At 51.3% G+C, this 24336-nt stretch overlaps 11 protein-coding genes across 11 annotated transcripts; 2 read left to right on the top strand and 9 right to left on the bottom strand.

The window, feature by feature from the left end:
- Positions 1-143: 143 nt before the first annotated feature.
- On the bottom strand, positions 144-695 carry K489DRAFT_413055 (uncharacterized protein; the record flags this gene model as incomplete). Its single annotated transcript, XM_033608000.1, has 1 exon — positions 144-695. One exon carries the CDS (start codon positions 693-695, stop codon positions 144-146), a length of 552 nt encoding a protein of 183 aa, XP_033456172.1.
- Positions 696-1125: 430 nt separating this feature from the next.
- K489DRAFT_75043 (uncharacterized protein) lies at positions 1126-2282 on the bottom strand. Its single transcript, XM_033608892.1, has one exon. It carries the CDS (start codon positions 2156-2158, stop codon positions 1556-1558), a length of 603 nt encoding a protein of 200 aa, XP_033456171.1. The 5' UTR covers positions 2159-2282; the 3' UTR covers positions 1126-1555.
- A 1207-nt stretch (positions 2283-3489) lies between these two features.
- K489DRAFT_74977 (uncharacterized protein) lies at positions 3490-5844 on the bottom strand. The gene is made up of 4 exons (XM_033608891.1): positions 5136-5844; positions 5017-5078; positions 4734-4955; positions 3490-4672 (listed from the first exon to the last, which is right to left on the bottom strand). Exons 1-4 carry the CDS (start codon positions 5746-5748, stop codon positions 3686-3688), a joined length of 1884 nt encoding a protein of 627 aa, XP_033456170.1. The 5' UTR covers positions 5749-5844; the 3' UTR covers positions 3490-3685.
- K489DRAFT_75233 (uncharacterized protein) lies at positions 5845-6852 on the bottom strand. Its single transcript, XM_033608894.1, has 2 exons — positions 6550-6852; positions 5845-6390 (listed from the first exon to the last, which is right to left on the bottom strand). The coding sequence occupies exon 2, from the start codon at positions 6368-6370 to the stop codon at positions 5942-5944; it is 429 nt and encodes a 142-aa protein (XP_033456169.1). The 5' UTR covers positions 6371-6390; positions 6550-6852; the 3' UTR covers positions 5845-5941.
- Positions 6853-9593: 2741 nt separating this feature from the next.
- On the top strand, positions 9594-11133 carry K489DRAFT_384034 (HAD-superfamily hydrolase). Its single transcript, XM_033605760.1, has 2 exons — positions 9594-9795; positions 9916-11133. The coding sequence occupies exons 1-2, from the start codon at positions 9626-9628 to the stop codon at positions 10994-10996; spliced, it is 1251 nt and encodes a 416-aa protein (XP_033456168.1). The 5' UTR covers positions 9594-9625; the 3' UTR covers positions 10997-11133.
- Positions 10774-12710, bottom strand: K489DRAFT_344998 (uncharacterized protein). Its single transcript, XM_033602327.1, has 2 exons — positions 11718-12710; positions 10774-11640 (listed from the first exon to the last, which is right to left on the bottom strand). The coding sequence occupies exons 1-2, from the start codon at positions 12339-12341 to the stop codon at positions 11203-11205; spliced, it is 1062 nt and encodes a 353-aa protein (XP_033456167.1). The 5' UTR covers positions 12342-12710; the 3' UTR covers positions 10774-11202.
- Positions 12711-13772: 1062 nt separating this feature from the next.
- K489DRAFT_326400 (C-24(28) sterol reductase) lies at positions 13773-15559 on the bottom strand (the record flags this gene model as incomplete). Its single annotated transcript, XM_033601902.1, has 2 exons — positions 13773-15354; positions 15522-15559. The coding sequence occupies 2 exons, from the start codon at positions 15557-15559 to the stop codon at positions 13773-13775; spliced, it is 1620 nt and encodes a 539-aa protein (XP_033456166.1).
- A 1149-nt stretch (positions 15560-16708) lies between these two features.
- K489DRAFT_404365 (uncharacterized protein) lies at positions 16709-18447 on the top strand. The gene is made up of 3 exons (XM_033607118.1): positions 16709-17496; positions 17698-18008; positions 18070-18447. The coding sequence occupies exons 1-3, from the start codon at positions 16821-16823 to the stop codon at positions 18151-18153; spliced, it is 1071 nt and encodes a 356-aa protein (XP_033456165.1). The 5' UTR covers positions 16709-16820; the 3' UTR covers positions 18154-18447.
- Positions 18448-18597: 150 nt separating this feature from the next.
- K489DRAFT_363458 (uncharacterized protein) lies at positions 18598-20105 on the bottom strand. The gene is made up of 4 exons (XM_033602681.1): positions 19588-20105; positions 19392-19520; positions 19151-19325; positions 18598-19083 (listed from the first exon to the last, which is right to left on the bottom strand). Exons 1-4 carry the CDS (start codon positions 19777-19779, stop codon positions 18722-18724), a joined length of 858 nt encoding a protein of 285 aa, XP_033456164.1. The 5' UTR covers positions 19780-20105; the 3' UTR covers positions 18598-18721.
- A 955-nt stretch (positions 20106-21060) lies between these two features.
- K489DRAFT_434457 (Phox-like protein) lies at positions 21061-21691 on the bottom strand (the record flags this gene model as incomplete). The annotated part of the gene is made up of 2 exons (XM_033608556.1): positions 21061-21420; positions 21500-21691. The coding sequence occupies 2 exons, from the start codon at positions 21689-21691 to the stop codon at positions 21061-21063; spliced, it is 552 nt and encodes a 183-aa protein (XP_033456163.1).
- A 278-nt stretch (positions 21692-21969) lies between these two features.
- On the bottom strand, positions 21970-23031 carry K489DRAFT_384026 (uncharacterized protein). The gene has a single exon (XM_033605759.1). It carries the CDS (start codon positions 22945-22947, stop codon positions 22102-22104), a length of 846 nt encoding a protein of 281 aa, XP_033456162.1. The 5' UTR covers positions 22948-23031; the 3' UTR covers positions 21970-22101.
- Positions 23032-24336: the final 1305 nt, after the last annotated feature.

Raw genomic sequence — 24336 nt, 5'->3', positions numbered from 1 at the left:
TTGCGGAGTCGTTACAATGTTCAGTTGTAACAGCTTCTCTTGTGTGATTCCCAACAGTCCAATTCGAGATGTCGTATGGGTCCTCGTAGGTCTGATGCGTCGCTTCGACTATCGGCAACACTAGCGCTGCGAAGAGTCTTGGACTAACACCTATTGGAGGGGGAGTTTGTGCTGTCTGCGCAAAAGTTGATGCCGTTTGAGTATCGCATGTAGCCGAATATCGTGTTGAAGGCTTGGTACGATCCAGCAATGTAATTGCCACATTGCGACGTGATGCCCGCGGCGACAACACCGAAATAGGATCCGTCCCAGGGTTGGCTGGGGTTATTTGTATCCCGATTACATGCAAAGGCAACGACGTCGCCTCTGATCGAATAGTACGATTGACCGGCGGGGATTGCCCCGTCGCTGTCCAGCTGATACTTCAAATCCGAGACCGCAGCATCGCAGTTGCCCGCGTTCATGCTAAGGCCACACCCACACCAGTACTGACCATTATCGCGGCGGTCTAGGACATCGCTGTTGTCCAGAGAAGCTTTGCTGTGATTAACGACGTTGGCAATCCTCGTGTGGACTTCGGAACCATCGGCGGTGACTACCTTATAGACTCCCTCCGTGGTATCGCTCGGAATGATGAAGGCCTGGCTGAAAGCAGCCGTAGCCAAAGCTTGGTAGACAACAGTAGTCCAGCGCATGATTTGAATAAAGAGAAGAAGATTCTCTGCTGGGAAGGTGTAAGCATACAAAGGTTTCTTTCGATTCAAACACGACGGGGTCGTGCGTTTTAAGTTTCTCTATGTGTGCAGTGCTCATTGTCCAGGCCAAGGACATTTGCAGCTCATGGTTCGTTGTTTAAGCAAAGGCATTGCGTCCAATGCTTGGATGCGAATTCGGAGAATCGCGAACGGAACCAACACTTCGTCAGCGTTGAGGTATTGGCGCTACTTAGAGTTAGATGATCTACCGGGATTGAGGCCCGTTCAATCTAACAATAATGACTTGAAATGATTAGGTTCAGCCTCTGATGCGGCCGGATCGTGAGGTTGAGGCATAAACATCCCTGCACGTGCTGCGGGAAGTGTCCATCGCAGGAGTCCAATGAGGCAAACACGCGCCCTATGCAATTGAGACTTTGATGCACATGTCCTTCGCGTCTGGAGCTTTGGCTTTCAAAACGGCAGGTTTGATTACCATGAAAGAATTGGAGCAAACAATTGTCGGTCTAAAATCTCACAGCTGCCGCGAATCCGGCCACGCTAATATCGCGAAGGTCAGAGAGTCTGTGCGGGATTGAAGCGCTACTTTCAACGGGATTTAGAAAGATGTAAATCACCCTGTGAATCAAGCGAGAGCCTGACGGCCTTTTTCATGCAGAAAGGGAATTAATAAAGCGAGTCTAGCTGAAGTCCATAGCATCGCACGTAAAAAACCCGAGAATCGAATAATTTCCGGCCTGAAGGCTACCACATCCTAAAGTTTGGCGTCAAGGACTGGTTTTCCCCCAGATTCTGAACGTGTCGGTCAGATCGACAGTCATTCCTGGAGTGCCCAGAGCCTAGCAATGGTTGGAAGGAGACGACGTGCTATCTCTGCAGAAATCGAGACCATTTCGGTAACGCATGTAACCAACGATCGTCGGCGCGGATGTGCCCATATCTCTGGATCCAGCAATGTAGCGGCCGCAAGCATTTGTAATGGCCGCAAATTCTCGTCCGAGAGTATCGCCACTGGTATAGAAGTATGATCCTGAATAGGTGTTGCACACGAAGGCCACCACACCTCCTCGAATAGAGTAAAACGAAAGGTAGGGTCCGACTTTGTTGATTGAGCCGAATTGATGTTTCAGATCTGCAACCGCAGCATCGCAGTCACCCGTGTTCATGTTGTAGCCACAGCCACACCAGTTTTGGCCATTGCTGCGGCCGTTCAAGACCTTGTCGTCTTCTTGTGAAGAGCTCTGTGCGGCGACATCCAGAGCAGAGTTTTGTGTCAGAGTGATGTTACTGAGGCCAGGGACGTCGGTCATTCTTGTGTGCACTTCAGACCCATCATCCCTGGTAACCACCTGGTAAACGCCATCTGCGGTGATGTCGCTCGGAATGATTAGAGCTTGACTCAGTAGGGCCAGAGCCAGCGTCTGGTAGATCGCCCAACGCATAGTGAAGAAGGCAGTGAGGAATTGGAAGTGTCTTGAGGAAGTTGTTGGTCAAATTGATCTGGGATGTTGAATAATCGAAAGAGATCAGCGAGGGAATTGAGCTCCTTAAATATGTCATGATGTGGACCCAATTACGGGCATCCCCAGCTCATGGTAGGCATCAAGCACGATCGAAGATTTGCTCGACGCAGCCCTCTCACCAGGATCATCAAATCCGTACTCTGGTCCCCAGTCAATTCGATAGTGTATGCAGCTTGATATTCGCCACAGTCAAGACAGAGTGCCATCTCCAGCGCAGTCGATCACCGGTACGTCGAGCTCTGGCACCGAACAGAGAGTTCCCTTACGCCTCCGCAGCGCCTGCAAGCCTAGGTACACCTGGTGGCCCAATGAAACTTCCACATCTGACGATCTCACTGTGAATCTTTGTCGAGGGGATGTACGTGGTGTTCTTCTCCATGTCCTTCTTGAGGAGGCGTTGCTCAGCCCCTACGCCAACTTGAGCCATAGATGCCATTGGAGCATCGTTCAAGCCATCAGTCATGTCCGCTGTGCATACAATATGCATATAGCCAATAAACGGAGGTTGTCTTTGGGCGTGTCCTGGCCCAATTGGCTTGGAAAACCATCAGGGCTGTGTGTTCGAGCGCCCGTTCCGGTCAACTTGCATCGCGAGGACCGGTGAGTTCGACATGTGGAGATCTGTGCGGGCGGCTGAAGTACTGGCTAAGTCGATGCTAGTACTAACGATATATCCCCCCGTCAGGCTCGCTCCTGGCGGCAAGAGGACCGGTGTGAGTTGTGCGTCCTGCAGTTTTGGGAAGCTTGTCGATCTGAACCGCTTCGGAGTGTGCATGTAGAATGCCACGAACGCCTTAAATGCAAGGATTGCGGTGTTCTGTTTTAGTGGTGGCGAGCTAGGTCAGAACATAGAAAAGAGGTTAAAGATTTATGTAGCAGCATCTTCCATCGCCCACTGTAGGACCCCGCCTTGACGTCGCATCCGTGGGGCAATATGCATCGGTATATTTGACGACCACGGTGGCCGGCCTGATCTCAAGACACCGGGACGTCTGCTGTCGCTGTGCAGCGGTAGTTGTCTCTCTTCAACCGGCCATGGAGATATCAACACCATTCATGGTGGCCAAGATTTCTTTCACTCGCTGTCGGTACTGGCTTGTACGTTTTCATATCCGTAAGCGAGGTTCCACCTTGAGGGTTGCTTTTAGTATTGGAAGGAGTTGTCGATTGCGTATGTGAGTGGAGATTTCCGTCAACAATGTATTATACAAGGACTGGTTTTTCTTCAGCGTGCATCGGTTGGAGCGTTGTGCGAACATCAAAGTGTTCTGAAATCTTACATAAATTGTAGCATAAATGTCTAGTGTTAAGCTCATCTCTAGAAAGTGAAGTTGAAATATTGAAAAAGATCGGGGTGGTGAAAGCCAAAGCGTCTTCGCTTGCGAAACTTGGCCTCGATTGCTCAAAAAACCACGCGCTTGATCGGTCGGACCAGGGAGCTCGTTTCTACGGCATATCCTCTTCCTCCTCCCCCTCGTCATGCTCCTCGGTTTTCCTATGCTCATTCCCAATCCAAGGACATTGCCACCACCCATCTTGACCCTCAGGCCATGCCAGCCCAGTATGTTGGCCCGGAACTTTCTTCTGGCGATCCTTGGGACAGACCTTCTCGTTGGCATACGCGCGGTACCGGTCGAGGAGATCGGTCATCTGCAACATTGGCGTTGAGGGACCAAAATGCAGATGTGACACGATGGCCTGCACATCGACAACGAAAGGCCTACCAAGGGTTCGGGGAATATCGGCGGTCATGTTCTTCTCGTCGTAGTTCATGTCGCTGACGATGACCGATTTGCCGCCGCGGAATTCACGGTGGACACGCGCGCCTTCCCGGACGTCCTTGCCCCACACCGCGACGAAGTTGAGGTTGGTGCGGATGTATTGCGTGTTCCAGAGACCTTCTCCGTGCGGCGGAACCGAGGCCATATAGTAGCGGTGTAGAACGTCTTCTTCGAGGTTTTGGAAGAAGGAGTAGTGTTGCTGCGCAGCGGTGGCCCAGAGATGGACACCGAGGCGCCATGGGTCATCGCCGAAACGGCTCATAGGGGTGTAGAGCAGGCTGGTAGTGTTCTGAGTCAGAGGCAGCCAGCGGTGGCCTGGGAAGGGGGCCTCTCCGAATAGCTTTTGAAGGGACTCATCGTCCGGGATAGCGCTGTTGTAGAGGTCGTTGGTATAAATCGGTCCCAAGGCCAGATTCTGATACTGTGAATCATGTGGGTGGACTGGCAGCTCGGATGCTCGCCACGTTGGCTTGAACCCATGCGTGCGTGGGACCGGGGCAGGCTCGGGGAGATATGGGCGGATGGCGCCGAGGTGATAGTGTTGCCAGGCAGTAATGGGACCGTTGATGAGGTTTGCGCTGATCGCATATGGCTGCGCGTGGTTGATACGGCTATGTACTAGGCGAGGTATCGTGTCTTCGTGGAAGTAGACCTATTCATGTGCAAGTCAGCCGGGATTCGGTCGCGCAGAGGCGAATGAGTGACACGCTCACCATGTCGTCGTCCATCTTGATGTACAAGGTGTCGTCTTCGGTTCCAAAATGCTCCCACATTCTTTCATAACTGCAATCTTCCGAGTGAGGCTCGTGTCGACATTTGGGCGCAACTTCGAGAGCTTTGTAACCCGGAGTGGAATCCACGAGTTTGTGAAGCCATTCGAGGTCGGCCTGGTTTCCCGTGTGTTCCACGAAATGAACCTCGTCCAAATAACCTCCCTGAGTGAATGTAAATCAGCCCCCCATTCTCCGATCTAGCTGATCCAAAATCATCACTAACCTGATGAACCAAATTCTCATAGAGGTAGCAATCCAAGATATCAATCAGATGTGGCCGACCATCTTCTCAACCAATTAGCGATCTCCGTGTGATTATGGTGTTGAAATGGGAGACCTTACAAAATACCAGTCCAATAATCTTTATGCCCTCCGGCTTCTTCCATTTCGAGGCGCGAGCGCGTCTCTCTGACTTCTCCTCTCCGATCTTCGCCTCTTCTCGTACCAAGCTTTGCGATGAACTGCGAGTCTTGGTCCCTTCAGCATGTGGTGCAGGCAGCTGTTCCGGAATCAATTTGAAAGCATCTTTCCGATCATATTTGGTCCAAAATCGATATTGGCGGTAAAGATCCGACCAGGATCCGGCTGGGATTGGTTTTGCGGATTCCCATGTTGAGCAGAGGAAAGGATCTGCACGGTATGGGGCCTCCTCTGGGGGCGGTGGTGGTGCCGACGATAGCGATTTTCGCGATGTATGGAAAAGGAACAGCACAATGAACGAAAGTGAGATGGCGAGGGCGATATACACGGTTCGCCGTCGCTGGGAGAGACGTGGAGCTGAAGAGCTGGAGCGTGATCGAGAGCGGGACTCTGATGATAAGGAATTGTTCCATCGGCTGCTGATCTGAAATGGAAGGCTATCGGTCCAAGATTTCGAACCGGGTTGACGCCATCGGTCCTCCGAGGTTGGATCCTCGATGAAAGGTTCGAAGGACTCTTCGTCTCGGTCCGGCATATTGATCTCTCAATAAAGGTAGTGTCGGCGGGAGAAGTCTCGAATGAATGTAGAGGTGGGTTTGCGCGACGCTGTTCGCTGTTCGCTGTTCGCTGGTGTAATCGTGCTGACACTCGGGATCAAATGAACGACGGTACACGCGAGCGGTCGACGCTTGCTGCAGATCCAAGGTATTAATATTGATGATAAGAGGTTATGGAGGAAAAGTAAGCATCAGGGCCACGCGTAGAGCGCGTTCCCCTGAGAGGATGATCCGCGCATGCATTGAGCTTGGCATCATGTTCGTGCATGTATTGGATCGTACATGCGCTACAACGGCGATCTGACTGGTGGGCAGGAAGCTCGGGGTGTCTTCGGGGGTCGGCGCATGGTGGCATTGATGAGAACTCACTCCATACAGGTGGCGTGAGAAGGATAACGGACTGCAGTGCCCGAAGTGAGCCACTGCCGTGAGCCAAACCCCCAACGGCAACGCTATAGACCGAAATTGGCTTCCCATAGGCTGCAGACACCCATCAAATTTATTTTTATCGACGTTCCGTATTCGTTCTGCAAGGGTCGCCTTGTAATGTAATCTCCCGCGCCTCATATATCTATCAGGCCCCCTATGTAATGCTTTCATCAGGTGTGATGTGTAGATGCCTGGCTTCTGAAAGTCCCTGGTCAGCCGAGAACCCTTCAGATTCGTCCATTGTGCAAATACATGCATGTATAAGAACCAAGTCCCTGACCGACAGGAAAGTTGGATGGGGACGAGTGCTCAGACACTTGCAATGGGGCTGACTGATTAGGGGGCCCCACCACACGATTTATCTTATCGGCGAACGGGAGAAGTGATCTTCAGGAGGTGCTGGTTGCTGATGCTAAGGAGCAGAAACCTGGCTGTCGACGAGCGATAAGGATCCGACCTCTTCGACTTGCTTCGGTTATAGTTCCATGGCCAGTCCTTCTGACGCGATGCACACAGAGAGCCGGAACCGTAGTCGTTGTGCCTGCCAAGCGCAGACGTTTCAGGGCGCAATCCGGTGCTGTCAGCGTGCCCAATTTGACCGCCGTTACTCCTATAGTACAATCGTGGGCCCTGATCTTCATTTGATGCCGTCATAACCTGCCACAACAGCGAGCGACTCAATGAAACAATACTCTGTCGTTCACGCCAGGCTTTTTGTATGTCGCTGTGCCCTGGAATGAGCGGCTCGGGGGCTCCCGTAGTGTTTGTGTTACTGTCATATGCAGCCCGACCGCTCAGTGAAAGCTCCCCAAGTCAAGGAAACAGTGCTGCACTGAACATTTTTGACCACATGTGAAGTCCACACGAGATGATAATCAGATCTGTAGATGAAAGGCCCGCACGTGGCGGCGATTGCCTTGTGGATGTGCAAGACGTGTTTTCGATGAAGACGAGCTTATTCATATTGCAGGACTTCATCCGGTCATCGCGTCGTCGTCAACATCGTCCAAACCTGAGGCTCTTCTCATTCACGATCATTGAGACCCTCACGCAACACGGTCCATGAACGCGGTCTCCTTTTATTTCGTACCTAGGTAGATTTCGCGTCCAGCTCTGGGCGCTGAAGGTCGCGGCAATGGCCTTGAGAGCGGCGCCATGAACAGACCGGCGGCGTCTGCTGCTGCCCACTTCTAGCAATTCCCCAATCAGGAAGGACATTGCTAGCCTTAACAACCGACTGGCAAACAACGACAACGGCGAGACTTGTTGCGATTCACGATCAGCTGCTATTCAAGGACTCATCTGTTTTTGTACAATACTTTGATTCTCAAGCATACATTCCTCCTCAGCGCGCTTCCATCATCTTCCCCCAGCGAATCAGAGACGGCCGAGGACCTCGCTCTACCAAGAAAAAAGATCTCATCTAAATCGAATGACACCACTCTCAACACCTTCCTGACGCATCGAAACCTTAGCATCTTCCCATTTGGGGCAAGCAGAGCCTTTGCCGTGATTCGTCACACAAGCCTGTCACCGCCCTCGCACACACCGCTCGCCGCGTCGTCCATCCGGGTCGAGATCCGCCAGACGCAAGAGAGCACTGAGATGCAGAAGTTTCACAGATTGAAATGGAGTACCAGTGTCATGCGGTTGAGAAGCCGCTAGCCCGCCTTTACCTCTCACTTGATGAGAAGAAGTAGGCAGCCGTAAGGTACTTGGTTTTTCGAACCGTGCCGGGTGCGACGTGGAATAGGTAGGTGTCTGGGTAATTGATGCATCTTGCCGAGTGGTTTATGTGTGAGATGAGCAAAATTCGCGGTACTCATGTTCTGTGTTGCACGTCTCTCGTGCAGCGGTGCAATCGTTGTTAACTCAATTCGTCAGGTCGGATGGTATCGTCGAGTGTGCAGAGTCGAGGTCGGGTCACCATTCATCAATGAGGCAGCGATACATGCCGTGATACATCTGCCATTGAGTATAAGGGCACATCAGGTCTCGTATGAATCTGCTTCTTGTTAGCTTCGGAACAAATTTGGTTTTAGCTTTCATAGATCAAGGACATACAACATTTTGTCGTTCCCTCATCCTTATTACATCGATCTGGCCCTCCAAGATAACTGCGACGACATACATCTTTCGAATTGACACACAAAAATCCTTGATAGCCCCTCTGCCAATCCATCAGTTTCACATCGTCCTCGATTACCACTGAGTCTTCGTTCCGGTGTGACTGCAAATCGTCACGCCTTCCAAGCGAACATCATCCTCCACTTCTTCATCTTCGCCCATCGTCCTCGACGATGCAACCAAATATATCCTCTATAAAATCTGGTCCGTTGACACGACTCGCTCGCAAGAAACAATCGCCATTGATGCTGCCAAGATTCTCGATCTTCCACAACACACCGAACTCCTACATCATACCGGCCGCGCCTACATCCAAGCCCACGACGCCAACATTCCCTTGGCGACTCACCTCCGCGACGAACTTGACCTCCTCTCCGCTCATCGTCCAACCGCCGTGGTCATGGCCGAGCTCATACCAACCATGTCTCGCATCGAACAGCACGCTCGAGAGAACCGTCTCGCGCGGGACGCTGCCAGCTGGCGATTCTACATCGAGTATGTGTTGTTACTCTGCTACGCGGCCCGGAGGAACCGAGGCGCATACAACACTTGGAATGATTTTGCGGGGATAGGATTGGTTTCCAGGCAGGACCGCATGATCGATGCCAAAATGTTGTTCTATGGCTATCGTGCTGGGGGAAAAGGAAAAAGTCATGCTAGTCTGGTGAGCGTCATTGAAAGGATCAAGAGGAGAATCCCGGAAGAGGATTTTGGAAAGTGGGAGGAGAAGTATGGGAAGAGGATTCAAGAGACCTTGGAGGACATCATGAGACGGACGATTGATTGATGTTACGTTGATTAATGTCGTGAAGGCGGTGGCGATGTATGATACTAGTGGTGTATACATCCTTGCGTTCGGTGCGGCTCTGGCCGTCTTGATGTTCAGCCCACAGCTTGCAAGTCATGTGGTTGACTGGAAGCTGGCTACTCCGGAGGACCTTCACAGACGGGCTCAGGCAATTGCTCTGTCCTAACCTGATCCGAGGTTGAATTTCCTATGCTGTTGGTCTTGCATGAACGTGTGTTGCTCACCACGATTGTCGATGCTCACGTCCAGTGCCCAGCTGCCCAGGTGGTTGGGCTTGTTAGGGTTGAGATTGGTCAAGAGTCGGAAGAATACGGGCACAAAGGAGGCGTCGGAGCGGGCCCAACAGTCGGAGCTCGACCCGCCATTGCCCTTGGACCTGGAGCGTCATTGCTGGACCGCGCACGCGCGCCACGAGCCGAGCTGTTCACCACTGCAAGTGTGAATCCACATTTCGTCATTGTCCACGATCACCAACTGGTTTTATTTATACGATGGCCACCTCAGTACGACCTTTGGCTGTGGCCAGCAGAGTCATTGTCAGCAGCAATACTCGGATTGGCACATCGTCAATATGTTGCGGAATCCGACGACAGCGCAGACGAGCGTTCCAGACGGCGACGACGCCCGCGAACAAGATTCCTGATCATGCATTCGCATTCGAGTACGTTTCAGCTCCGATCTGGTCGAGTCTGCGCCTGTAAAGGGCAAGAATAGAAGGCTGTAGTGCATGAGTGTACTGGAAGACCCATGGAATAGTTGCTAACTGCCGCTTCATCATCAGCATCGACGGCGTCCTCTTGCGATCTTCCACACCTATCCCTGGCGCAACCAAAGCCCTTCGATTTCTACAAGAGCAGCGCGTACCTTTCATACTACTTACAAATGGAGGGGGCAAAAGCGAAGAAGAGAGAGTAGCGGACCTACAAGACAAGCTAGACGTGCCATTGGACACGAGTTTATTCGTGCAGAGTCATACACCCTTCGCAGACTATACACAATATCATGACAAGACCGTTCTGGTCGTAGGAGGAAACTACGACAAATGTCAGCGCGTGGCGCAAGGCTATGGTTTCAAAAATGTAGTCACGCCAGGAGATATTATCACAGCCAACCCGGAACTATGGCCGTTCACTCATGTCTTCCGAGACTATTACTCCTCTTTCGCCAAACCTCTCCCACAACCCATTATCACCGATCCCTCAGCTACTCCCGTACTTGGCCAAAACCTCAAAATCGACGCCATCTTTGTCTACTCTGATCCCCGCGACTGGGGTCTCGATTCAGCCATCATCCTCGACACTCTTCTCTCCCATCAAGGCTACATCGGTACCCTTTCACCCAAGAATGGCGATGAATCTCTTCCCAACAACGGCTACCAACAAGATGGCCAACCGCCTCTGTATTACAGCAATCCAGACCTCTGGTGGGCCTCATCCTACCACCTCCCACGGCTAGGACAAGGTGGTTTCCGTAACGCTTTCGCCGGTCTCTGGGCCGCGACAACTCACAACTCGACTCTCACCCAAAGCGTCTTCGGCAAGCCTTCGCAGGAAACGTACGAGTTCGCCGAAACACGATTACGTGCACACCGGAAATCTCTCTACGGGAACAACGTCGTCGGATTAAACGATCCTCTGCGAAGGGTGTATATGGTAGGCGACAACCCGGCGAGCGATATCGCCGGCGCAAACGGGTACAAGAGTCCCTTTGGTTCACGATGGACGAGTGTTCTGGTCAAGACGGGCGTTTGGCAGGTCGGCGCGGAGATGGAGAGCCGGCCGGATGTGGTGAAAGAGGACGTGTATGATGCGGTCATGTGGGCGATGGAGGATGCCGGCAGGCAAAAGGGGATGATATATTGATCTCGTTTCTGTCAGAGATGATGAAACGAACCCTTACTTCCTACAAGCGGGTTTATGACGATAATAGAACAAAAGCGAACTTCTTTCATTTTGATTTCATATTTTCTTTACATTATGCCATGTAATCTTTCCACCTGTACACTTTTCTCTATGTTGAATTAAGTCTCGTGGTAGTTTTGCTCCCTTCTCCGACTACGATTGCCGTCTCACTTGGCGCTCAACACACTCCTCACGATACACGGATTGCCATTATCAGGACAAACCTTGGCCCGGTTCAGTTGCTTGTCTACAGGTCCTGTCGGTCCGCCGGACCACCGGCAAAGGGCATCGATTCCAAAGGGGCAGCTCTGCCTCGGGTCCGACTTGGGCAAATTCTCATCGCCCCAGCGGCCGAGCCAATACAGCCAGTCCGTTGGCGCGCTGTCATCGTAGGCCGTGAACGTTCCGGTCACGCCGGCGGTACGGTTGGAGGCTGTGCTGTAGTGATAGTAGTATGCGGAGAGAGTTGGGTCCCAGAGACTTCCGGCGGAGGTGTGGTCTGGGATCAGGAAGGGGAATGGCAGGTTGATGTTGGGCAGAGTGTGGTCGTGGACGCCGGGAGTGGCGTAGTTTGCGTGCGTGCCGTTGGCAGAGTAGGCGATGGGCTGAATATCGATGGTCAGTAAACTTGATGCAAAAGACATCTAACAGAAACGCCAAGGAAATGAGACATGCGACCTACCCTCTTCTCATCCTTCCCTTTCTCCGTCGCGGCATACATGAACGCCTGTCCATTCGCATGCTGACTGAACCACATCGCCGAAGGCGTGCCATTCACGAACCGCACCATCGTGTGCTCCCAATCTCCGACGTGGTTGCCAACGTTGAAGCTGAAATAATCGCCGCCATAGTCGAAGGCGTAGAAGTACATGTAGAACACATCCGTCACATTACTTCCTGGGGTAGAATCATGATCATTGACAATAATCGCACAGCTGACTGCATCTCCCGTCTGACCGGACGAGGACGGGCGCACGCCATAGAGGTAGGACGGTTGACGGGGAAAGGTAGTAAAGTCTTCTGTGCTAGAGAGTGAGGCGGAGTTGGAGAGTTGGCTGAGGTTGTCGAGCGTCAAGGGATTCGGTCCGTTCGTGATGGCTGTGAAGTTATTCTTGGGAGTAGTGTTGGGTGGAAGCTGCGCGCTGATGTCGGAAGGGTTGTAGTTCTCGCCGCTGAAAAGGTAGACGAGAGGTGCGTAGTCAAGGGCGAATGATGGCACACCAGAAGGAATTTGACGAGCGGAAGTCGTACCAAAGAGGATGGCGGCGCCGGTAAGACCAGTGGCGAGATTCTTGTGAGAGAACATCGTGGAGAGCACGAGATGAGGATGCCGGCAAATACAGGCGTACCAGGATTGACCTGAATGGCGATGCCGTGTGGTTGTCGAGTCGGTCGTGAGGTCAAGCCAGCAGTAGATTTAAGGACAAAGAAGTCTTTGTGTAATTCCGCTTCGGAGGATTGACTCCTCGATGGAGAACGCGTGTACGATTATAGCAGTGCATCGCTCCTCGACGATCCCACAGTGGTAATAGCGACACCAATGACGATGCGTTAATACTGCACTCTCTCGACGATCTCCGCATCACTAAGCGAACAAGAGGAACGCCATGGCCGAAAGGAGGAACCGAACGCCGAGGGAAGACATGATGTCTCACATCCAGCTCAAGCGCATTGCGATACACATCTAAGCACGGTATACAATTAACATGCTAGACTGCATCTCTATGAGTGTTATCACGACGTCCATCTCGCCCTCGCGATAGTAACGTCTCAAGACCCATCGTGAGGCATAGTAGACGAGGATCCCAGCGGCCGAAGCCTGCCCGCATAATCTCCCTTCGCCCACATGGACTCCACGCCCGCCCCTAAAAAACAAGAATGCGGAGGAATTGCCCAAAAGCGCCCAGCGTGATGATCGACAAAACCAGATGACGAAGCGGCACAAACCTAACTCCTGCCAGCTGAGGATGCAACGTGCACCTGCATTGAAATACCACCTGGGTCGCATGGCCCTCTATCGGATTCAAAGTCGTTTCCGCTCGTTTCGTCTGGCATTCTCCTCCTGCGAGGCTGCAAATGCATCCGTTTTGAAGTAGACACGTTCCTGTCCTAGTGATGTCTATGCTACGATCCGACTCATCCTCCTCAACCTACGATGGTGGATGTGGTAATGACTTGATATGGCAATGCCCATCGTTCGGTCAGACTCGAAACGACTTTCGAATATCGAAGAACGATATACATGCCCGCCAGATCCCTGGTCGCTCTTGATGTCGTGCCCTAGGTGGACATAGAGGCCTAGGCACGGACCTATCTGCGACTGAATTGATTTCGTGATGAAGGTGAGGGGTGCAATACAAGAAAACAGATGCAGGGCATCGACGACATCCGTAATGACAGCATCCTCACAGACAAAGGGGTGCAAGTAGTTAGAAGATGAATGGCGGTCTCAGAAATATTAATGGTTGGTTCTTTTGTAGTATATTTAATTGCTTCGAAATGAAGTGCGCGCATGATGTACCACCACCTCATGCACGCGTATTATGGCCAGAAATGATGGCGATTTAGGCCCTTCCAAATGGGAAGACAAGAAGAAGTATCAGAAAGAAGCCGTGGGTATTGGTTTGTGAAGTTGCTTCTGAACTTCCGATCATCATTGTCTGCTTGCTAACTCCACACTTCTGTGTTTCCACGCGCTTAAAAGACGAACTGTAAAGCGATCCTTCGTTAGCACAATTCACCTCGAATTTGAAAGGAATTTGGGAAGACCAGGGGAAGGAGGGAACCAAATACTTACTGGAATGAACAAATACGGCACCCTCTTCTCATACTCAGTCCAGCTAGCACCATACTTCTCCCGACATCTCTCGATATCCCGCATAGCGCGATGCACGATCATCGCCGCGAAGAAAACGGGATAGAACCAAGGGTACGGACTCGAGAAGCCAGTGATCAACGCCCAGCAAAGCGCGAAATACATGTCACAGGTGTAATGCATCTTGCGCACGTACTTGAACCATCCATCGACCAGGATGCTATCGCCAGTGTCGGTCTTGATGTGCTCAGCGTTGTCGATCGCGCGCCATGGAAGTTGAGGGAATGTCTTGCGCTCTTGATCGTAGCCCTTTTCTTGCGCACGGAAGTGGTTCTTTTGGCTGTTGGCGGTATCCCAGGCCCAGTACATGAAAAGGTAGGAAGCGTACAGGAACACGAGGACGGGCTTCGGCCAGGCATATTCGCTGGGATGGTGGTTGGCCAGGTACACGGTGCAGTGGCAGTAGCTGAGCGGCACACCCGCCATGTTCCAGAAGATCAACATGAAACCCCATTTCTCGTAGTACATGTCCCATGTGATGGTGATCATCTCTTCACCTTTGCCGCAAGCGTTGGCGTAGAGGAAGTGAGCCATAAGCAGGAAACCGACCTCACCAGTCACGTAGCCGTATCGCTCCCATTGCCGGGCTGCGGCAGAGAGAGTGATGAGGAAGAGAATGTACCATGGTAGACGGACCTCGAAGAACATCTTGAAGTCCAACCACTTGAACATACGCGGGTTCAACTCGGCGCCCATGAAGAAGTCGTAGACGTGGTATCCAGTCATGCGGTGCTGAGCGCCACGTGCGAGGGCCGAGACGTAGGCAACGATGCTGACGAGGAAACCGGAGATGATGGCGACGCTCATCAACGGGCCAAACTCGTCGATGAGAGTGTACAGCTTGAAGAGTCCGGTGAAGTGCAAGACTCCTGCGAGGAAGATGGTGAAATAGAAGCTGGTGACACCGTTGCAGTAATATAGCAATTGCTTTCCGCCTTCGTGCGGGAGCGGTTTGCCCTTCGAGTACACGCCTGGCATGAACAAGTAAAGGACCATCTGCACGACGAAGAAGACCCAGTAGATCGCCCAGGCTTTGGCATGAGGGAATGCTCCGACATATGCGAGGTTCACCAAGTGTTTGAGGAAGTCCGGCCAGCTGAGACCTGGCTCGGAGGGAATCTTTCCATTGTAGTAGACCGCACCGATCCACATATACCACATCAGCGTCGGGAAGCCCAACATCATGGCGGTGACACCGAAAGAACCACCAAAGTCAAAGGTCGGGCTCAGGTCGATCTTGGGATCCGAACCTTCAGCCCAGCCATCGATGATGCGAGGCTTCTTGTCCTTGTTCTTTGCTGAACCATTGCCGTGTCCATTGCTCTTTGAGGGTTTCTCGTAATCGATGTCGGGTGAGTCTTCGAGAGGAGCAGCCTCGGATTTACGAGTGGAGCGGCGTTTGGTGCCGGGAGTCTCGACAAAGCCTTCGGGAAGGGCAGATTTGCTGGAGAGATGCGCGCAACAGCTGAGTCAGTCGATATGATCGGACGACATTCTGATTTTCCTCGTTGAGGGTTGAAGTCGCAATAGCACGCGAGCCGAACGTTTGGTGAAGGCGCGCATGAAACTGACAGGGTTCGAGTGTGATGACGAGGGAAGGCGAAATCTTACCGAGGGGTCTTGCCCGTCTGCGAGCGTGTGACGGTCATGACTGCTCAAAATGCCAGAAGTGAAATAGACACTCCAGGTGAGCAATGGTGATGTTGTGTTGACGATGCTGCTTCCCAAGGAGAGGGAGGGTGGACCGGTGGAAGGAGTCGAAATTGTCTCGACAATCCGACGGGAAAGCGCGCGCGCCCAATGGACGAATAATCTCCCTGCTCGACTATTTATTTACTACATACTAGTATTACTGTACTAGGCGTTGCCGCCAACTCCGGCTTGCCCGGCTACAATCTGCGAATACTTTCCATATGAGCAATGTGTGCCATCTCGCGCACCGGGATCTCACTTGATAATCTCAACAGTGGTTAGTGATATATAGCGTCGGTGATGCGCGTGACATACGTTGTTCAAATAGAGAGATGATTGTGATCGCGATGCGGGAATCGAATGAAGCCGGACAAGCCAGTTGGAGGGAATCCCCCAGCAACAACAACAAATCATGATCCGCTTTACTGTAATTTCGCGCTGGCGAAATTACCGGTTTTGGGTCCGGAACGCCGATCAGATCGGATGACTCAGCCGCTCGGTATCGGACCCCGGGCATCGTCTTCTCCACATGGGCACAGCTGTTGTCTCTCAGCCTGAGCGCAGCAAGATCAATGACGATTGACGACTGCCCAGGTGTAGATGAGCGCCCGGTGATAAGAACACCATGCCCTCAACGTTATCTGGACGTCGCTTCCTTATGGCGACGGCCTGACTCTACTCTGAAATGTTGCGTCCGACCGCCTTCGACTTGATGATCATAGGAACATGAAAGTGCATGGGCTCACTCGATACCACACGTTCTGTGCGTGCATGATTGCTTATTATGAGAAGAAGGTTGAATGCCTGGTGGAGTTTGCAACCGAGCAATCTACGGAAGGACTCCTGCGTCAAGGTCCAAGAGCGAGATTGAGGAATGTACTGCTCCCAAGCATTCGCTTGCTTACGGATGAGTGACACTCACCAGCATCCCAATCTCCCAGAATTAGGAGACGCAGCTCTGGCTGGACTTGTTTGTTCAGACGATGCCGGCACCCAGGCAGTATGGCCCCTTAGGGTTACCACGACTGGTGCATCCATCAACGTCATTACACCTCTGTCGAGAGCTGTATTGTTCCTCCTCCTCCTGCTCCTATCACTAGCTGTCAGATCAGCATCGTGTTCTCAGTAGTCAATATCAAATTTAGGTTGACCATCTCCAGACATAAATCGAAAAGATCATTCCACCATTCCAAGTGCAAAGCAAGCATCGCGTCTCTGATGTCTGTAGATCCCGCGATCCTCTGCTTGCTTCCCTCCATCTCCTCTACGTCTCCCTCCAATCCTCCCTCCATCTCGCTCTCGTCGCTGTCAGGTGGTACGTCTGCTGCTCGTACGCAAAAGCTCACCGTCAACGACCAAAGCACGACCAACTCAAAAGCCACCGAGTCAAGACACTACTTTCTCAAGACAAGTTCCTCTCCTGATGCCTCGACCATTTTCAGAGGCGAGCACGTATCTTTATCAGCATTATCCACCGCCATTCCTGATTTCTGTCCGAGACCGATCGGCCATGGCACGTACGAGAATGATGCCAGAACATCATTCCTGTTGACCGAGTTTATCGAGTCTGGCGGATCCTCTTCCACCCAATCTTCCTACCATGAGAACGATGAACCTCCGCTTTCTCTCGCTGCAAAGATTGCCCATCTCCACTCGCTTCCTTCATCAATTGCCGAGGATCTTGAAAAGCCAGGTTTTGGATTCCCCGTCACGACGTTTTGTGGTGATACTCCACTTGACAATTCATGGTGTTCTACTTGGGTGGAATTCTTCGCAGAGAGGAGGTTGTTGGCAATTGCCGATCGGTTTGAAAAGCTGCATGGGAAAGATGACGAGCTGAGAAACATTGTTGACAGAGTGTGTTCGGAGGTTGTAAAGAGACTATTAGGAAACGGTAGGTCTCCTGTGTCATCTCGACCATTTTAATTTTCCTTTTTGCCTCTTTGCAATGCTCGCCCGATGTTTCATCTTTCCCCATCATCTCCTCTTTCATGAGCAATAATGTGAACATGAATTTTCGAACTTCACTGCTTTCCGTCTACCTTTCCATCGGCTTATCGGCCACCTGCTAATTTCTATCCTCCTCACATCAAAGAAACTCTTTGCTCACCACATGGTCCCCCACCGCGTCTAATCCACGGCGATCTCTGGTCCGGCAACACAACCATCGGCACACTCGCACCATCAGAAAGTCCCTCCTCCCGTCCCGAAGCCCTGACATTCGACCCGTCATCCTTCTACGCACACTCCGAATTCGATCACGGCATCATGAGCATGTTTCCGGGTGGGACATTCGATTCGGAATTTTGGAGGGAATACTTTTCCGTCAAGGAAAAGGATGAGCCCAAGGAGGAATACGATGATCGTGTGGCCTTGTATAGGAGCTGGCATGCGTTGAACCACGCTGTGGGTATCTTCGGACGATCTGCTAATTTACGTTGAGACTGATTGACATCTTTGGTTTTAGGTCATGTTCGGCGGCCGCGGATCATATCGGACATCCGCACTGAGGACTCTTAGGGATCTTCTGAGCAAGTACGGTACATCGTGAACTGGTGGTGGGGCGATGCATTGCCAGACTACCGTCAATGAAACCGAATCCTGTGGCTGGTACCCCAAGGATCCAAGGTCGAATCGGGCTTGAATACCTAATCGTGGAGATTGTCGAGATGCAGGGAGCGGGCAAGTAATTAGAGCAAGGATATTGTCATAATTCGATGTGGCTCAGCCGGAGTTTCCAGGCGAGAGTAGAGGAACAGAGAAGCTGTGGAAAATGGGGGGTTGAACCGTCGCGCATGGTAATGATCAGCCACAATACAGTTCGCTTTCTCTAATTCAAATCAGTATCTTTATGACTTTTCAGTACGTAAGAACTCGGTCGTCGAAGTCGTCACGGCGCGGATGCTAATTTTACGCGAGGATGCCCGTGAGGTATGCGAGTAGCCGGAACGCACGCAAGCGAGACGGAGCAAGGGGATTCAATCGGGCCGCACATGACCAGTAGATGCCGTTTATTCACTTATATAGTTTTTTTTCATTCTTGGTATAGATGGGTATCCATCAAGATCATCGTTATATCATTTCATGAAGTTTCCGTCCGAATATCCAGTACAGCCTTCTCAACTGCTTTGAGAGGCAGTACCCTTGTCCGAGGTAGTGCTGTCATGGCCGGTTTGGTGGTTACCGAGGGCCTCCTTCTTCCTGAAGAAGTGGCTGGTGTCTCCCATGGGAAAGCTGAAGTTGAGCGCTTCGGAGCACATCAAATTGGCGACAGTGTAATAACCGAGCATGCCACTCGCGAACGCAAATGCCCCTCCCGTTATATTCACCACTTTGGCGGTGGCGGTGTGTCCGTCGGCCAAAAGGAAGTAGCCCGCTGAGACTAGAGTGAAGGCCATCTGCACGGTGAAGAAGATTCCTATGTAGACCAAATTGATGGGAAGCGATCCAATGAGGAAGAAAAAGTTCCAGACCGACCACACTGTGAAAAGTGTGAAGGTTAGTATTAATTGCGGCTGATCGGACCAAGCGCTCTGCGTGAGACTTACTCAGAACAAAGAAGCCGAGCGCATTGTAGTATTCGGCTTCAGTCGTATACGACTCTCTGACGCCGAACGACGGGGTGACGATGAATCCGAAGCCAGCGTAGAAAAGACCAAACGCAGACAAGACGGTGTATGCGTATGTGTTGCCGAGGACGAGTTCCCAGTTGGCGGAGATGACCTTTGTAATTGCAGCATGTCAGTGAGACGGATCGAGAGTAAGGCGATGCTTGAACCAGAGTCATACCATGCCGATACCTGCAACGCCGAAGAAATCACCAATGAAGGCATTCGTTACGCTGACACCCCGGAAACCCATCAGGGCAAAGCTGAGGGTCGTGAGGGTTGTGGAGAAGGCGCCGATGGCGAGCGCGGTCTAGGAAAAGTCAGCGATGTGCGCCATGAAGGTTGACTGTCAAGCTCCGTCTCGAGAGCATACTTACTGGAGATCCGAGCTGAGCCTTGATGGTGATTGGCACAGGAACAAAGTATGGCTGCACCGAGCCATTGCCAATGGCGGCCGCGTGAGGCTCTGAAGTCGCAATCTTTCCAGCGGCTAATTGGTCGTAGAAGCCTCCCTGATTGAGATCACTTCGCCAGTTCTCGAGCTGCTCAATGCGGTTGTGATGCGCCATTGTCGATGTTGCTAACTGCGGTGTAAATTGAGTGTTGCGAAGTATGTATGCAGATCGAAGAGCACACGAGCGTCAAGTTCTTCGCCCAGTCGAGTCCGCGCTCACGAGGGATACGTGGTAGTCAAAAGATGCGATCCGGAATCCTTGAGTGGAAAAGAAGAAATGTAAAGTTCACGAGGCGATACATCGATAGAAATTGACTCGAGCGACAGCAACACCATCAGCAGCATCATGGCGGGCGCCGATCAGTTGGAGCCAATGGAATGGTGGGTGATGGAATTGTGCGCATTGTTGCTCAGATGTCGCCAACGGTTTGGTGGTGACGGACGCGCATGTTTCGGCACGTCTAGCACTGTAGTTTGCTGTGGTTTTGGTGGAGGTTGAGCTTTTGGCGGACGATGGCGTGCTTGTCGCGCCAAAAGCGCAATGTGTGGAGAAGACGAGCATTGGAGGGAGACAGACAGCTTCACGCCCGCGAAGAAGGCTCGACGTGCCGCAAGTTTGCAGCAGATCCAACACTTCATACAAGTACAACGTGTCGTCGTCAGCGCCAACTTGATGGCATGAACCATCTAGTCACCCCTCTTGGAAATGTTCTTTCTGGTGGCAGCGATCACGCGATCAAACACTATGTGGAGGAGCAATAACTCTGCTATCCTTGATCTTCTGCTATTTTGCAGCCGAATTCTTATTCCAATAGAATCGTACAGGGAGACATTCCAACCGCCGAGGAGGCTACGTCATCGCTAGTCATCGCGTAAGAATCCGTCAAACCTACAGCACAGTACGGTACGTCGCTTCCAATGCTTCGTTTCGGGGAGCTCGTTTGCTCGCTTCGATGCATACCGCACTGTAGATGAACAAAGACGTGTACTCGCTACTAGACAAATCAACCAGAATGAGAATCGCGAATACATACATAGCTTTACAGTTGCTGTCGGTGTGGTGATGTCGAGGTCAGCCTCTCGGACTCGCAGAGCGCTGAGTATGCTCGTGGTCCGTCATGTCATCACATACCAACCATGCCTTCGAAACCGAGCTTCTGAAGTCGCTCTTGATTGGCGATCTTTTGTAGACACCAGGGCATACCGTCAGCTATGATGATGATCATCCATGGCAGCCAGACTCCCCGGATTTGGCTCGGGCATGATGATAGAGACCAGCCCTTGCTCCATGGTAGAGCGACCATTCGGCCACCTACCGCCTCGACCAAATGTAGTTCTCCGCCTTGTTCATATTGAATCCTCGCGCTGTCATGCTGCGCAACCGCATGGCATCTCATCACCAAGCGTTTCGGTCCCAGTTTGGATCCTGCACAAACCCTCCCAACACACGGCTGCCTGTCTGCAGAAGCGGGTGTCCGACCACAATCTTCAGAAACCGTTCCAGCCCTCGTCTTCGCTCTTCGATCACGCCGTCATCGAATCGATTGAGATATACCTTGCCAGGGAGCGGTGGGATGCTGACACGTGCCGACTCGCGCTCGAGTAGATCGCGGAAGACTTCGAAATCAGAATACCGCCGGCGCACTTCACTCCGACGCAATTTGAAGGCAGGAATGTTGGTGGAAAGGCGGATCAGGTAGGTCGTGTATCGCGAGCTGGGACTGGCAGTAGGTTGGTGGGTCTGCGGGTCAACGACCTGTATCATGTGCAGTCACATCAGCGCATGGGCCCCGGGGATGGCAAATTGCCCCAAAAACCGGCGAAGATGATCTCACCTCAATCTCGAGGAAGTTCTCTGGTACTCCATAAATCTCCTCGAAGCTTTGTGTGTGTGCATCGCGACCCGTGCTCGCAAAGCCGGTCGGCAAATTGCCTGAGCCCGGTCGGTTCTGAGAACTCTCCTGACCTTCCTGTCCATAGTTCGCAGTTGGCGTGGGATCAATCTGTCGTGGTTCTATACGCTGCATGTTGCAAATGTCTGCAGTTTTGTTACGGTGCCGGAGTACTCAGATGCAAAGATAGCAGCGAGGGCGCTTCAGGTAGCTCGTTGATTGTTTTCGCCTGTGCCCTATGGATGCAAGCGAGTGTGGATTGAGACAGGTGTCTTGCTACGGACGTAGAATTTGTTATGAGTATCTCAAGTTTGTTTCGCGGTTGCAGGACTTCGCGGCTGGGCGGGCGTTTCTCTTGGCTGTCACGTTGTTATCGCGCGGCAATGTACGGTATCAGCCCTGAAAGTGGGGAATCATCATCACTCCCGAACATCAGGTGCGGGCGAGTGGAAAAAGGTGCCGCGAGTCATGATCGTGAATCGTGATCATTTCATGTCTGCTACAACCTTGGAATACATGCACTATCCGACAGACTGTGCATTTCTCTAGTTCCTGAAAGTACAATATGCCTCGTCGTTCATGTTTTGTCGCTTCACCAACGGCGTGAACCCCATCTTTCGTAGTTGGACCGATCGGTCTGCCAAGATCCCATTCTCGCCCATGGAGAGAGAGTACGTAGATTCGTCGCGCACGCCCGATAGACCGAATTGACTTGCGACGTTCTTATAGCCTTCAGCATTGACCGTACCATCTTCAAGTGTGCCGTGGCTATCGTCATCGCTCTCCCAAGGCTTCCTGCAAAACGGACAAGTGACCACCTGGCTTCGTTTCGTTGCTGCCCATTGCGCGAAGCAAGGCTTGTGCAAATTGTTGCCGCAACCAGATCTGCACCAAACAAGCTCATCCCTACTTTGCTCAGAGACGAGGTCATCGCAACAGATGGGACATTCGCCATCAGTCGGTTTTCGATGTCCATCGTCCGAGTCTACGTCTTGTTCGTGCGGCAATAGTGGCGCACACTCAAAGATTTCCCGAAGCTCAAAGGAGCAAAAGGCGAGCTGATATTCTAATTCAGGCCGTACCTTCAGAACACGTGAGAGGACATATATAATGTGCTTGCATTGTTGATTTCCTTTGCGTGCATGCGGACAATCGCATGTCGGGACCTTGTCGAAGATGATGATATAAATATTGCCAGTAGTTCCCGCACGGGTAATAGCCTCAGTTGGACGACCGTTCTCTATGTTGTCCTGACGCTTTCGATCCATCACGAACATGCGTTGCGTCAATGCTCGATAGCGAAGTTTGTTGTGCTCATTGGTAGGCCTCAGTCGAAAACGCTTAAGACGCTTCTCATCGTCTAGTTGCAGTTCTCCTTGCTGTCGCTTCATTACGAATTCACTTTATATCGTGCCAGAGTCTGGCGAACGCTTCCGTTTTGCAATCTCTCGATGTGACGGCATGTTTGGTTTCGTACTTGGCTCCGTGATGTCAGCATTGTTATCGCTGGTTATACTAATAACCAGAATATAAATCGACGAAGTGTTAGGCACTTTAGGCTACCGATCTTACGCGTAAGCTTAAATTTCTAGATCTCTAGATATAAAGGGAAACTAATTGATTATCTATATATATAATGTTACTTATACTCGTAATATGTAGAAATACTAGGGACTTTAACGACGCTAGATCTAGCCTATAATAAGCTACTATTCTAAGAGACTTTAGCTATAATTTAAGTAATAATCTTACGAGTTATATATTTATCTAACTTATACTAATATAAGCTAATTTACTACTAATATATTAGCTAGAATAGTTACTTTCTAAGAACTTAATAGTACTATTAGTAATTAATATTTTCTTATACCTTTATTATCCTGTATCTTGTTTAATTAATATTAGAAGTAAAATATATTATTATAATATAAACTAACGTAATCCATCAGCGAGCCGGCCACACCACCGAACCCGCCACTTTTCCTTGGCATTGAAAATGAGGTGACTGCAAACATGGTTTATTTGACTACATACCTAGTTATACAGCTGCTATGCTAGGATATGATTCAGAAGGAGCATCTCTATCCTGCTGGCAGGTTCGCGAGTTGTGTCCAGCTATTCCGCAGTTTCCACATCGTCGTTGAGTTAGAAGTCCTCGTTCAGGACCAGCTTTATCACGAGTCCTTTTCGATTGTTGAGCACTCAGACCCGCATCTACGCCTGCCTGCAATGCTCCAATACCATACTCTATAGATCCACCTTGCTGTATCTGCTGCCGTTTGCGCGATCTTCTCTTAGTTAATACTGCTAATTGCTCTTCAAGCTCTGTAATCCGTGCAGCTTGAAGTACATTCTGATGGAGCATCAACTCAGCACCTTTTACCAACTGTGAGAACCCTTCCTTAGCTTCGGGTGGAGATCTAAGGAAAGAGCTACTAATCAGCCGTGATTGAGATCCGAATTCATGCGAATTGCTTGGTGTTTGGGACTCCCATGCTGCTTCCGGTAATAGCTGTCGAGGAGGGGTGTGTAAACGTATATCAAGACGATCAATGACTGTTTGCGCGTCTGTACGGACTATCGCTGTTGCCTCAAAGGCCTTTCGACAGTTCTCTTTCGTAAACACGTCGAAAAACGCGTCCTTAAAGGCTAGAAGGAAGTTCTCTTTGTTGATATAGAAGACGCGGTTCCGTGCCAAGCCTCTGACACGCTCAGAGTATTTTCTCTTCAGCGGTGAGAAACATACTACGTCGAGAGGCTGGAGGATGTGAGATGAATGT

This window comes from Dissoconium aciculare (assembly GCF_010015565.1).
Source record: "Dissoconium aciculare CBS 342.82 unplaced genomic scaffold K489scaffold_14, whole genome shotgun sequence".
In the NCBI taxonomy this organism is placed as follows: domain Eukaryota; kingdom Fungi; phylum Ascomycota; class Dothideomycetes; order Mycosphaerellales; family Dissoconiaceae; genus Dissoconium; species Dissoconium aciculare.
The sequence above is the reverse complement of the archived record's forward strand: the minus strand, read 5'-3'. Positions and strand labels throughout refer to the sequence as shown.

Excerpts from the sequence above, each read along its gene's own strand:
- K489DRAFT_75043 (XM_033608892.1), bottom strand. The coding sequence starts at position 2,158 with ATGCGTTGGGCGATCTACCAGACGCTGGCTCTGGCCCTACTGAGTCAA.
- K489DRAFT_404365 (XM_033607118.1), top strand. The coding sequence starts at position 16,821 with ATGTCTGTAGATCCCGCGATCCTCTGCTTGCTTCCCTCCATCTCCTCT. Across the intron at positions 17,497-17,697 it reads AAAGAGACTATTAGGAAACG|AAACTCTTTGCTCACCACAT; the intron begins GTAGGTCTCCTG and ends CTCACATCAAAG. Across the intron at positions 18,009-18,069 it reads GGCATGCGTTGAACCACGCT|GTCATGTTCGGCGGCCGCGG; the intron begins GTGGGTATCTTC and ends CTTTGGTTTTAG.
- K489DRAFT_74977 (XM_033608891.1), bottom strand. The coding sequence starts at position 5,748 with ATGCCGGACCGAGACGAAGAGTCCTTCGAACCTTTCATCGAGGATCCA. Across the intron at positions 5,079-5,135 it reads GATTATTGGACTGGTATTTT|ATGGTCGGCCACATCTGATT; the intron begins GTAAGGTCTCCC and ends TTGGTTGAGAAG. Across the intron at positions 4,956-5,016 it reads ATGAGAATTTGGTTCATCAG|GGAGGTTATTTGGACGAGGT; the intron begins GTTAGTGATGAT and ends ACATTCACTCAG.
- K489DRAFT_384034 (XM_033605760.1), top strand. The coding sequence starts at position 9,626 with ATGGCCACCTCAGTACGACCTTTGGCTGTGGCCAGCAGAGTCATTGTC. Across the intron at positions 9,796-9,915 it reads GATCATGCATTCGCATTCGA|CATCGACGGCGTCCTCTTGC; the intron begins GTACGTTTCAGC and ends CTTCATCATCAG.
- K489DRAFT_384026 (XM_033605759.1), bottom strand. The coding sequence starts at position 22,947 with ATGAAGCGACAGCAAGGAGAACTGCAACTAGACGATGAGAAGCGTCTT.
- K489DRAFT_344998 (XM_033602327.1), bottom strand. The coding sequence starts at position 12,341 with ATGTTCTCTCACAAGAATCTCGCCACTGGTCTTACCGGCGCCGCCATC. Across the intron at positions 11,641-11,717 it reads AAGGGAAGGATGAGAAGAGG|CCCATCGCCTACTCTGCCAA; the intron begins GTAGGTCGCATG and ends ATCGATATTCAG.
- K489DRAFT_75233 (XM_033608894.1), bottom strand. The coding sequence starts at position 6,370 with ATGAAAGCATTACATAGGGGGCCTGATAGATATATGAGGCGCGGGAGA.
- K489DRAFT_363458 (XM_033602681.1), bottom strand. The coding sequence starts at position 19,779 with ATGGCGCATCACAACCGCATTGAGCAGCTCGAGAACTGGCGAAGTGAT. Across the intron at positions 19,326-19,391 it reads GCGTTGCAGGTATCGGCATG|GTCATCTCCGCCAACTGGGA; the intron begins GTATGACTCTGG and ends GCAATTACAAAG. Across the intron at positions 19,084-19,150 it reads GCTCGGCTTCTTTGTTCTGA|TGTGGTCGGTCTGGAACTTT; the intron begins GTAAGTCTCACG and ends CACTTTTCACAG.